General features: G+C 35.4%; 1 protein-coding gene across 1 annotated transcript in view; it reads left to right on the plus strand.

Annotated features, from left to right (window-relative positions):
• Positions 1 to 12,698, plus strand: part of CDC42BPB (CDC42 binding protein kinase beta) — a 151,827-nt gene that overhangs the window by 27,642 nt on the left and 111,487 nt on the right. The window contains exon 2 of the mRNA XM_031953205.1: positions 9,599 to 9,690. Coding sequence (XP_031809065.1) covers positions 9,599 to 9,690 — 92 coding nt within the window. The remainder of the gene's footprint in view (positions 1 to 9,598; positions 9,691 to 12,698) is intronic.

The following is a 12,698-nucleotide window of genomic DNA, read 5'->3' on the forward strand; positions in this document are numbered from 1 at the left end:
GTTTCTGGAGTTCTGTGCAGCTGTTTTCACAAATCCTTTTAAGGACCTGACCACAAGCATTCTTTTCTGCCCTGGAGCTGCTAATTGTGTCCCTGCCCCCTATAGCTATAAGGTCTAGTGTGCTAAAACATAGTCCTGCTTTGTTGACTCCAGGACTAATTCCAAGCTGGGAGTTCTGGTAATGGGGACATTAATGGTTGGGGTATTGTTTATTTGGAGGACTCTGGGAGTTACATAGATTGAGGGAGACCCTTTCCTTCCCCAGGGTTCTATGCATATCCTTGTTGAAGGAATGGGAGTGCTCCAAGCAGGGACTTCCTTGTGGCCACCAAGAACTGAGTGTAGAATTTAAGTATAGAACCAGAGAGAGAGGCCTCTTCTGTCTAGGAGCACATGGGGGCAGAGGAATAGACTGCATCACCTCACAAGATCACTTTCCCAAAGGACTCAGAAGATTAGACTCTTACCCAATTATCACAGACCCTCTCTGTAGATCTTCCAAGGCCTCCCTGGTGTCCCCTAGCCTAGAGGTGCAGAAGCTTCCAGCACTGCTACTGATTCAGAGGTCCTGCTTCTCTAAAACTGGGGCCTGGGCTGTGGCTGCATCTGGGTCTGGGTCTGTACTGGCATGGTCTATGCTGGGATTTTGTGCAGGGGTCCTACCCTGGTTCCTCAGACCTTTTTTGCTGACCTTCTAAGTCTTACTCTTTGGTGTTTCTGGGCTGAGAGATCTGGAAACCACCCATATTGCTACTGGTTCATGTTTCTACTTAGCTAATGCTGGGTTTGGGTAGAGGGTTGTGTTGGCATAGACTGCCCACTAGATTATCACCCTGGTGTCACAGATCTTTTCTGGTGACCTTCTAAATTGCCTTCAGCTGGAACATGTTCTACCCCACTTTTTTGGGTATTTTGGTTCTCTCAAATTTGTTTACAGACATTATTTAAAGGAATTTGGAGTGGTTTAGGCAAAAGGTAAGGCAAGTTCCTCCTTTTATTCTGGAATTGTGGCTCCACCTCTATCACTGAATTTTAATACAAATTATTTTTCACCTTAAGTATTAAGAAGGATGCACATAATGTTCAGAGAAAACTTCTGGAGATCTGGGTTAGTTCTGGCTCAGTTACATAATACTGTGGTCAAGTCACTTACCTTTTAGATATCTGAGGCAACTCTAAGACTTTTAAGTTACAAATGAGTTGCTGTTCAGCACTGCTAGAGGAATTTTTCCCACTGGGACTTATATAAGAATGATGAAATTACAGTTCTGGGTCATTCATAAACAAAATAAAGTACACCACATCTATCATAGGAAGCCTGAGATATAGTTTAGTGTTTATCTCATGTGCTCTTGCCACAGAGCACTTAAAATAGATACTTTGGAATTGTTACAATTGGAATTGTGAGAAATACTTTTGAGTTCCCATTTTTAATACATTGTATCCATAATTCTAAATGCACTAGATAGACATTTTTAGCTGATTTTGAGGTTTCTTAAATTCACATATAGTTGTCCCTTATCTGAAAAAGGATACTACTATTATTCTGGTGTAGCTATGTCTTCAGCCTTTTGGAAACTACATGTAAAAATAATACTTTCTAAGACCCTTAACTTCAGAATGGTAGAAAATGACAGGCAGCCAACTTTTTAGAGATTATCAAGCATGCAAACAATATATTTTATGTATGTCTAAAACAATCCAATTTTCATAAAAGGAAATTATTTATAAAGATTTAATATTAATATTTTATTTAACTTATCTTTTTGGAATCCATTAAAAGTCTATTTGGTTATCTTATTCTGGTGTATAAAGGTGACTGGACTGACTTAAAAGACCATGCTAATGAATTGTAAGTTTTGGCAAATCCGAACAGTCTGGCCAGGCAATAGATACTATATCCTGTAGATTAGCCAGCCAAGTCTGGGGAGGTTTATCACCAAATTGGTCACAGGATTATGAATTTTTCTGTCATAGCAATTAAAAAAGACTAACTCCTAAGGTATGTATAGACAAAATCATAGTCCCTTGATAAGTATAATGAGCCCTTTGTTCAGTGGGCATTTATTCCACCAGGCACTGTGCTGGGCTTTGAGGATACAAAGACAAAAAGAAAATATAAGCCTGTTGCCAAATAGAAGATATCAATTAGAAACTCTAGTGAGAATTTCTTTCTACTCATCGTGATTGGCAACTGACTTAAAATAGATAATCTCAAACTATTTAAGAGCTTGTTAATAAGTAATTTCCTTAGAGTCACCTAGCTAGTGTATGTCTGGGTGTCAGAAGCAGGGCATGTATACATATAGGTATATTCAAAATACTCGATTAGTGAAAGGGAGGTACTATCATAGCCCATGGGTCAGAAAAACCTTCATGTATTAGATGGAATTTGAATTGAGCTTTGAAGGATGCTAAGGATTCCAAAAGTAGAGTTGATGATAAAATGCATGCGAGACATTGGGGAGAGCCTGTCCAGAGATTAAGAGATGAAAGATGAAATGTCAAATGTGAAGAGCAACTGGACTAGCATCTAGGTAGCATGATGTTCAGGCCCAATAATATGGAGAAATTATTTAGATAGAGAGAAGCCCAAATTGAGAATCCACAAGGAAAGGAGTATTCTGTTTTACAATAATTTCAGGTAGAGCTTCATAGGAAAAAAAATTGATCTTGCCTCAGGGACTTCAAGAGTATTTGGAAGGGATGAAGCATGATTACAAAATGTAATGTTAAATGAAATGAAATCTAGGGAGAAAATAATGAGAAAGATTCATAAGCTGGAAGATGGTAAACCTTTTTCGAGTATTCCTTGAAAATCAGAACAGGCCATATAGAAAATATCCAACCTAATGATCCGAGAAATGATGTTTTTAAATCAAAAGATTGGAAAGATAGAAGAAAATTTAAGGATACAATATAAAAGTCAATTCACTTTGGAAAATAGTTCAAAGAGAAATTATCCAAGAATCATTTGACTCATTTTGTAAAACATTTCAAGAAATAAATGGAAAGATTTATTATAACCAGAGAGCAAAGTGAAACCAGAAAGCATCACTTGGTCATCTCAAAATGAAAACTTCCAGTGATGTCATTGTCAAAGTGCAGAGCTTTTAGATTAAAGAAAAGGTAAGTAAGGGTTATGAGAATTAAGATCTGAGATTTTGAGATTTCAATTTGGCAATTAAGAAATAATTATTAACATCGGAAAGAGTAATTTCAGTTGAATGATGAATTTGGAATCTAGGTTGCAAAAGATTTAAAGATGAGAAATCAATTGTATTGAATATCTTTTTCCAGCAATCTTTTGTTTCCAAATTAATTTTAAAAATTAAATTTAAAAATAAGGGCAGTTAGGTAGCACAGTGGATAGAGCACCAGCCCTGAAGTCAGAAACACCTGAGTTCAAATCTGGCCTCAGACTCTTAACATTTCCTAGAAGTGTGACCCTGGGCAAGTCACTTAACCCCAATTGCCTCAGCCCCCCCAAAATAATCCTAGTTCATTTGCCCAATAAGGGGGGGGGGGAAATGAAAATGGAACCCTTGTAACAAATATGTAAAGTCTTAAGACATTTATAATTGTCCATGTCTCACCAAAAAGTTTCAATTTGCACCCTATATCCATCACTTCTCTTATTTTTATAGCTTTCATAGTAGGTACTAAGGTTTTCACAAATTTAGATGTATTCTAATAATTTAAAACTTTAATTGATAGCACAGGATTTTTGACCAAGATGATTGCCTGAATAGGAGGCATTTATTTAGTGCCATCTGTGTGTCAGGCAGTATGTTGAGCACTTTACAAATATCATCTCATTTGATCTTCACAACAACTTTGTGAGGTAGGAAGTAGATGCTGTTATTATCCCAGTTTATATTTGAGAAAACTGAAGCAGACAGAGATCATTTGACTTACCCAGGATCTCTAAGCTTGTAAGTATCTAAGACTGGATTTGTACTTGGGTCTTCCTAACTCTGGCCTCAACACTTTATCCAATGCACCACTGAGCCATGTATATGTTATATATGTCTAAAACTCAGCTCCTACATGCTCCAGCAAAACCCTAAAATTCACATTAGACTCATTAATAGTTAAAAAAAAATCAGTGAGAAACTATATCAAGCAACTTCTTTTACTGTAGAATCGCACAAGATGTCAATAGTGCCTAGACTCTATGCAAGGAAAAAACCAATCCATAACCAGTCCAAGACAGTCTCCCAGCATAACTAGAGACCAGCTGGAGGAATATGTAACCTGCAAGACTTTGTCTTTTAAAGCACTAATAGCAGAGGGTTCTTCAAGAAAATAGAAAGTTCCAGAGGTGGGTATCTTGAAAATGTTTGGGAGCCACAGCTCAATGAAAGAAGAAATGAAGAGCACAACACAATCAGATTAGGCCAGGCTCAAGGGTTTCTGAGATTCCTTTTTCCATAAGATGGCAGAAAATCCCTTCAAGATAGTGCTTTGAACTTAAGTCCTCCTGACTTCATAGCTGTGTTCTGTCTAACTGCCCTGAAGATGGTGGTTTGAACCAAAAAAGATCTGGCAGCCTAACACTGAAAGATATAGTTCATTGTAGAAACTCAGGTGAACTAGAGAGATACCAAGCAGGTCTGAATTTTCTTTTTTCTTTTTTTTAAATTACTGCTTTTTATTTACAAAACATATGCATGGGTAATTTTTTCAGCATCGACCCTTGCAAAACCTTCTGTTCCATATTTTCCCCTCCTTCTCTCAACTCCCTTCCTTAGATGGCAGGTAGTCCAATACATGTTAAATATGTTAAAATATATATTAAATCCAGTATATGTATATATGTTTATGTAGTTATGTTGCTACACATATATTAAATCCAGTATATGTATATATGTTTATGTAGTTATGTTGCTACACAAGAAAAATCAGATCTAGAAAGAAAAAAAAAATCTGAGAAGGAAAACAAAAATGTAAGCAAACAATAAAAGAAAGATTGGAAAGCAGATCTGAATTTACCACTTGAAATAGTTACCAGGAATAGATCCTGGCTCTGGCACAAAAGCCAAAAGTTCCAAAATGAGCATATCAAAAGAAAACAGATAGGCATATTTTTATAGCTAATCTAAAAATGTCCCCAAAGAAGTAATTGTAAAAATTGTATATAGGGATCCAAAGGAAAAATGTACTTTCCACAAAAACTATGTAAACTCTTTTACATAGAGATGAAATAACAATTCTTCTTTGAGGAAAAAATTGGAGACTAAGTAGCTTACAAGAGCTATCTGTTGATCAACTGTAATGGACTTGATTCTTTTCAACAATGAGGTGATTCAGGCCAATTCCAAAAGACTTGTGATGGAGTTAAAACCATCTACATCTAGAGAGAGGACTTGTGGGGACTGAGTGTGGATTACAACATAGTGTTTTCACTTTTTAAAATGTTGTTTGTTGTTTTTTCCCCCTCATTTTTTTCCCCTTTTGATCTGATTTTTCTTGTGCAGAATGACAAATATAGAAATATGTTTAGAAGAATTATTACTTGCTGTCTAGGGGAAGGGGATGAGAAAGGTAAGGATAAAAAATTGGAACACAGGGTTTTGCAAAGATGAATATTGAAAATTATTTTTGCCTGTATTTTGAAAAAATAAAAAGCTATTTTTTTTCTTTTTTTAAAGGGTCCCTCAAAACTAGAATAGATCAAAGACAAATCAATGACTCAATGAAATCTCAAGAAATGTTAGAAGAAAATCAAAACATGGAATAGATAGTGAGATTGCATAACAAAAACAACTGGCTTGGAAAACAGGTCAAGGAAATATAATTTAAGAATAACTGGACTCCTGAAAACCATAGTGAGAAAAAGTCCTGGATATGTTTTCCAGAAAGCATAAATGAAAATTGTTGAAGTCTATTAAAATCAGAGGGAAAAGTGAAGTTAGAAAGTTGAGAAGCATTTATTAAGCTCCTAATGTTCACTTCCTGTATTAATTCCTATTGTATTAAACTAAAGAGGGGGGAAGTGTAATATTCTTCTCTAAATTATAATATTCTCTAGGAGCAGATTTCCTGGGAGGCTTCTGGGAGCAGCCTTCGTTTCAGTTCAGAGTAATCACCCCAAATGTAGCCAGGAATTAAAGTTCAGATCCTTTATTGTTTCCTTCAGAATAGCCCGGTTAGCTTTCTTAGAGGCCTATCTTTCTCCTTGGTTCCAAGAGCTCCTGCCACTAATCCTTTACCTCTGCCAGCTTCAACCTCCAGCCAGCACAAAGGTGGAAAATGGAATGAATCTGTCTCTGCCTCCGAGAGTGGGTTTGTCCTCTCTGACTTGTGAATCTCCTGGACTCAATCCTGGTTAAGGCTCCTAGTTTATATATGCTCTCTTAAAGGTGTGAATCTCGTAGAACTCCAATAAGTACTAAATACATTAGTGAACTAGAGAACTGTTAAGTACCACGCTAAATTAGATAACTAACTTGGCATCTTGTAAGAATCCTAACAGGGAAGTTAACAAAGACAAAAAGAAATGCCTCCAAGGAGCTCACAATCTAGTACAGACAAATGTAAACAAGACATGTACAGGATAAATTGTAGATAATAGCAGAGGAAAGGTAAGAGAAGTTAAAAGAGATTGGAAAATTTGTGTAGAATATGGAATTTTATCTGGAATTTGAAGGAAGTCAAGAAGTGGAGATGAAGTAGCAGAGAATTTCTGTCATGGAGGAGAGTCTGAAAATGCCTGGAGATGTAGCTTATTTGAAGAACAAGGAAGCCAGTATTACTATATATGGAGGAAAGGTAGGGTGGGGTATATGATGTAAGAAGTTTGGAAAAGTAGTATGGAAACAGGTAGGAAAGAAGGGACAGGATTTAGACACCAAACAGAAGTTTTTGTGCTTAATTCTAGAGATAATAGTAAGCCACTGAATTTATTAAATTGGGGAAAGAAAGTACGACTTGATCAATGGAGAATGGACGGGAGTGAGGAAAGGCTTGCTACAGGGAGACTAACCAGGAGGCTTTTATAATATTTTAGGTATGACTTGTCAAGGACTCCCACTGTAACCAGGGCTATCTCCAGTTGTCCTGATTGATCTATATCTTGCCACTGTATTCAAATGGCTCTGAAGAACAAAGTGAGACTGGTGACGTTCTAGCCTTCTCTCACTTAAATCCACTTCATTTGCATGGCATCACCTCGCTGATATGTCATGGTTGACCTTAAGAATGAAGAACAAACAATAGATCTAACTTGATGGAGCCCTTGACCAGGGTAGTGATGGTGTCAGAAAGAAGAGAATTTATTCAACAAATCTTGATAGAACTTGGCAACAGTTGGATATGGGAGTGCAAGAATGAGGAGTAGAGGAAAAAACCCAGGTTGATAATGATGGTACTCTAAACAGTAATAGGAAAACTAGGAAAGAATTCAGTTTCCTAAAAGAATCCACAAAAGAGAAACTCCCAAAGAAAAATATACTGCAAGTATTCAGAAAGTAGTAGTTTAAGGAACCACAATCAAGACTACAAGAGACCTAGCAGTTTCTGCCATAAAGGAGAGATTCTGGAATACAACATTTCAAAAGGCATAATAAGACACAGACTTACATAACTAAGAATAATTTACCTTGCAAAGCTCAGTGTTATCCTATGGGGGGAAATGGATCTTTAATGGAATAGAGGACTTTCAAGTCTTTCTAATGAAAAAGCCAGGAACTTTGAAATATTAATAGAAGAGGCAAGAAAAACCCACAGCAAATTTACATTTTGTCAGCTGAATGGAGCTATATAATGATGTTGTCCTATTAGAATATGCCAATATCTTAATAGGAAGAAAAAAAGTATCTAGTCAGAATCTCAGGGTCTTCAAAGGGTAATAAGTGAGTTAAATAAGAAAAGTAAATAGAATCGGGAGGGTGAATTGAGTCTCCTCTCTTCAAACTTACTGTTCCCATGCAGCTTATATTTTTTCTGTTGATATCTTTTCTATCTATATTATCTTCATTCTAATTATCTATTCCTTATCGCTCTCCCTCTTCATTTGCTTTCGCTTCCTTCTTTCCTCTGAACCAGAAGATTTATTAGTTATTCAACCAACCAATTAACCAATGAACAAACATTTATTCAAGGCCTGGCTACATTCTATGCTGGGTACTGGGGATATATATATATATTAGAAAAGCTCAAGTGGTCCTCTGGACAACTTATGGTGGAGGCAATTGTTAAAGACATTGTGAATCATCTTATCTGTCCTCTCATGAAAAAATTGAGATCTAGAGAGTTTAATTGTCTTCTCCAGGATATTAGAGGTAGTGAATGACAAAGCTGGAATTTTAATGCTTTTTTTTTTTTTTGGATACAATCAGTTAATTTTTTTCTGCACTTAGCCCCTTGTTCATTTGGAAACAGAAACCTGTCTTTTTTTTTTTTTTTTTTTTTTTTTAATTTAATAGCCTTTTATTTACAGGATATATACATGGGTAACTTTACAGCATTAACAATTGCCAAACCTCTTGTTCCAATTTTTCACCTCTTACCCCCCCACCCCCTCCCCTAAATGGCAGGATGACCAGTAGATGTTAAATATATTAAAATATAACTTAGATACATAATAAGTATACATGACCAAAACATTACAGAAACCTGTCTTGTATCTACTAAAGGAGAAACCCCTGGACTCTTGTTTCTTTTTCTGTTTGGTGAATAAAGGCATCTTTATACTTGTCATTTCACTTGATTTCTAACAATTATACAATTATTACTTTATAATTTTGTAAACCTTTAACTCTCTCTAGTATAGTAGCAGTGATATGAGAGATATATTGTAGAGACAGGTGATAAACTGAAGCCCTTTTCAGTGCTCTTAGTGTCTGTGTAAGCTTGGAAATTTGTAGAATCTTAGAATTTGACGTTTAGAACCAGAAGCAATATTAGAGGCCACCCAACCCCTTCATTTTACAATAAGGAAACTGAAGCACAGATAGATTAAGTGATTTGCTCTGGGTGACACAGCTAGTGTCTGAAGCAGGATTTGAAATCTTGTTTCCATTTTCATCATTCTGTCCATAGTGACAGCTTTAATTTCCTTTTATTAGAATAAGCAAAATAGATCAAGCATCTACTTTGTTTCCAGCTCTTTGTAACAAAAAGTATTGTTTTATATATTTTGATATCTGTGGGACCTTTATTTTTAATCTTTAACCATCCTTATTCATCTTTTGAAAGTAGTACCATTGTTGAAGGATGGCTCCTAGATTTATCTAGCATATTTTTTTCATGCATTTGTCATTCACCTGATTGAACATAGGTCTGAGAAAATATGGCACCACTACTCATCTCAATATTAATTCAGACTAGATTCCACTACAATAAACTGTCTACCCTCATTGTAGTTTTATCTTTTATTGGATTGTCATCCAAGTTTTGGGAATCTTTCTACATAGAGATTTTTTGGGAGTATTTAAGTTAAATAATGACTTAAAAATTTATAAATTAATTTGTCTTTCCTTCCCACAGTGCTAAGTACTTAATTAGTTATTGTAATCAGCCACACTTATTTCATGTAGAATTAAACTTTATAGATGCACTGGTTTAAGCTTTAATTTTACATTTTTATTTGTAGCAAAGCCATTCACACAACTGGTGAAGGAAATGCAGCTTCATCGAGATGACTTTGAAATAATTAAAGTAATTGGAAGAGGTGCATTTGGTGAGGTAAGGTAAACTTTAATTTTAAAACTAAGGTCCACTGTATTTAAAATTAAGTATCTCCAGTTGTTGAATTTCCCCCCCCCCCCTCCTTTGGGGAGGGAGCAATATATTTAATTTAGTAATTAGACAAACAATTAGGCTATTGTTAGTCATGCAATTGCCAAAAGGTAGAGTTAAGACTAACAAAGTAACAGTGCTGTATTTACATGATGATTAGAGAATATATGAAATTTGATTAATTACCTTTGAGAGCTTTTGCATAATGAAATAGTACTAGCTGGTTTGATATTTCCTGTCTTAGATACAGTGAAGGCTGAGCTACAGCAATAGAAAGTGTGTACACCAAATGAAGCCAACCCTTCCTGAATGCCAGGAAACATAAAAGATAACTTTTTCTCAGATCTTTAAGTAAGAATTATTTTGTACTAATTATTTTGTACTGTTTAGTGCTGTGTACTCCTAATTAATATGCAGAACTTCTCTCTTATTCTAGAATCAATAAGCACTAAAACATTTTGCTCCATTCAGAGCTATCCTTATTTCACTGGCAGTATACCACACAATATGTTGTACACATTAAATTGTACTGGTTTGTATAATGACAATTAGGAAGCAGAATATGTTTCAAATAAGTATGTTTGGTAGGATGCCAACTGCTTGAGGGTTGCTGCTCTTTATTTTTGTCTTTATCCTTATTTCCTAGTGTAATTTCTTGCATTTAGTAAGCACTTAATAAATGTTTGTTGAATTGAAGTAAAGAGAAGTTATGATTAAGGATCACAGGCGTTGGAAAACATGTACACATCTAGGCAAATCCTCTCAAAACTTCTGCAACCTAGAAACCTTCAGGATATGAAATTATGCTTCAGATATAGTGTAACTTAAGTTCATTTTGTCAGATAAGGCAGGAACACTGCTCAAGTTAACCCATTAAATAACATTGGAGAACTTAATACTTAGAGATGCCTCCCAGTTCTCCTTCAGCTCACTACACATACCTGGAGTAATAAGTTCTCTCTGCCCTCCCTCCCTCTAAATAGTAATTCAGTCTGAAACCCCTGCCCCACAAGAAGTAGCAGACTCTAATTTTCCCCACATACCCAAAGAAAAAGGAAAACATTTGGAGTTGAGGAGGGAGATGGAAGACAAAGGCAATGGTAGAGAGGGGGAAAGAGTTTTCATGCTTGAAGGAGAGGAAACTGGTAATATACACAAGACTAGTCCTTTTCGTTCAGAATTTACTTTTGGCAAACTCCCCAAAACGGGTCCTCATAATCTCTCAAAAGTCAAGGAGGATGAGGAGTATAGTCTAAAGAACAGGGCTTCTTAATTTTTTCCACTCATGACCCCATTTTGCTTGAGAAATTTTTACGTGATCCTGAGTATATAGGTATATAAACTAGTCCTACAAATCAAACATTAACTGACAATAAATCATAATTTTATGATCCCCATATTCAGTTACAAGACTCCATATAGGGTTGTTAAACCACAGTTTAAGAAACTAAGTCCTTGAAGATCTCTGCAGAAATACTCTGAAGACTGAAGAGGTAAACCATAAACAAGTAGCTGGTAAAATGAGAATCTGAAAGATTAAATAGCTAAGGCAAAACACCCAAATAAAACCTTAACTTAAAGCAGATAAGATTAGTTTTGTGAAGACATAAGGAAAAAAGGAGCAAAATGTAAAAATAAACCAGAACACTATGAGCAAGTAGGCTATTTTAAAGGAAAATGACCCAGGTTCTACAAATACCCCAGAGATTATCGAATAATAGTAAGAAATAAAGAATAATTCAAAAGAGAAAATAAGTAGCTCTGAGGGAGAATAAAAATTTTGTATACAAAATACATAAATGGAAAACAGTTGGCAAAAACAGCATTTTAAAAGAAAACATGAAATCTGTGCAAACCATCAGGACTGACCTTGTAGGCAGAATAATAGAAATAATATAAGTATTATATATCTCTTAGAAAAACATAACAAATTAAAAGCCTGAAGGAAAAAATACATGAAAAAAAAAGAACTTTTAAATTTAGATAACATTGCTTTGATTGATGAGACCTGCAGGTTTCTGTTGGAGAAAATCCTCAAAATTGTGGGTAGAGAAAAATGTCAAAATTTCCAGAATAAAGTTTGAAGGAGAATGATCTTAATATGTATGGGGTGTGCCAGTTTGAATAGCCCAGGATTACTCCTCAGAAAAATGAAATATTAAAGTAACCCAAAATAACATAACAAACTGACCCTAATCATCAGTGAAAAAAGATTGACATTCAACCAAAGAAAAATATTTAAGGAATTATCTAAAAATAAATTGACCATAATTTAAGAGGAGTTATAAATTTTTAAATAAAATCAATGAACTTGGAATAGGACATGTGTAAAGAAGAGAGGATTAGAGCCTATGGGAATAGACTAGCATCAAAGTAATTTTTCTAAAGTACTGGTATAAAGTACACTAGTCTAACCATGTCATCTTCATACTCAGTAAACCCCAGTGGTTCTATTACCTCAAGGATCATATAAAAAATCCTCTAGTGTTCAAAGTTCTTCCTAACCTTATGCCCTTTCTTTCTCATAACTTAATTTTCTTACATAGTAATCTTTGATCCTATGACACTGGCTTACTTGCTGCCCATGAACAAGAAACTTTATCCCTCAGCTCAGGATATTTTCTTTGGTTGCCCTGCATGTACAGAATCTACTTCTCTGCCTCTTCCTCTTTGCTTTCAAACTACTCTGGCTTTCTTTAAGTCCCAGCTAAAATCTTTTCCCAATCCCTCTTAATCCTTCTACCTTCCCTTGCTTGTTGTCTGCCCAGTTAGATTGTAAACTCCTTGAGTGCAGACTATCTTTTGCCTTTTTTTATATCTCTAGAGCTTAGCAACGATGCCTGATTCCTACTAGGTATTTAATAAATGCTTATTGACTGAGTATAAATAAAACTTACTCTGTGTGTGCAGTATAAGAACAAAGTGCTGACTTAAAAATGGAATCAATAAAAAGT

This window comes from Sarcophilus harrisii, chromosome 2 (assembly GCF_902635505.1).
Source record: "Sarcophilus harrisii chromosome 2, mSarHar1.11, whole genome shotgun sequence".
Taxonomy (NCBI): domain Eukaryota; kingdom Metazoa; phylum Chordata; class Mammalia; order Dasyuromorphia; family Dasyuridae; genus Sarcophilus; species Sarcophilus harrisii.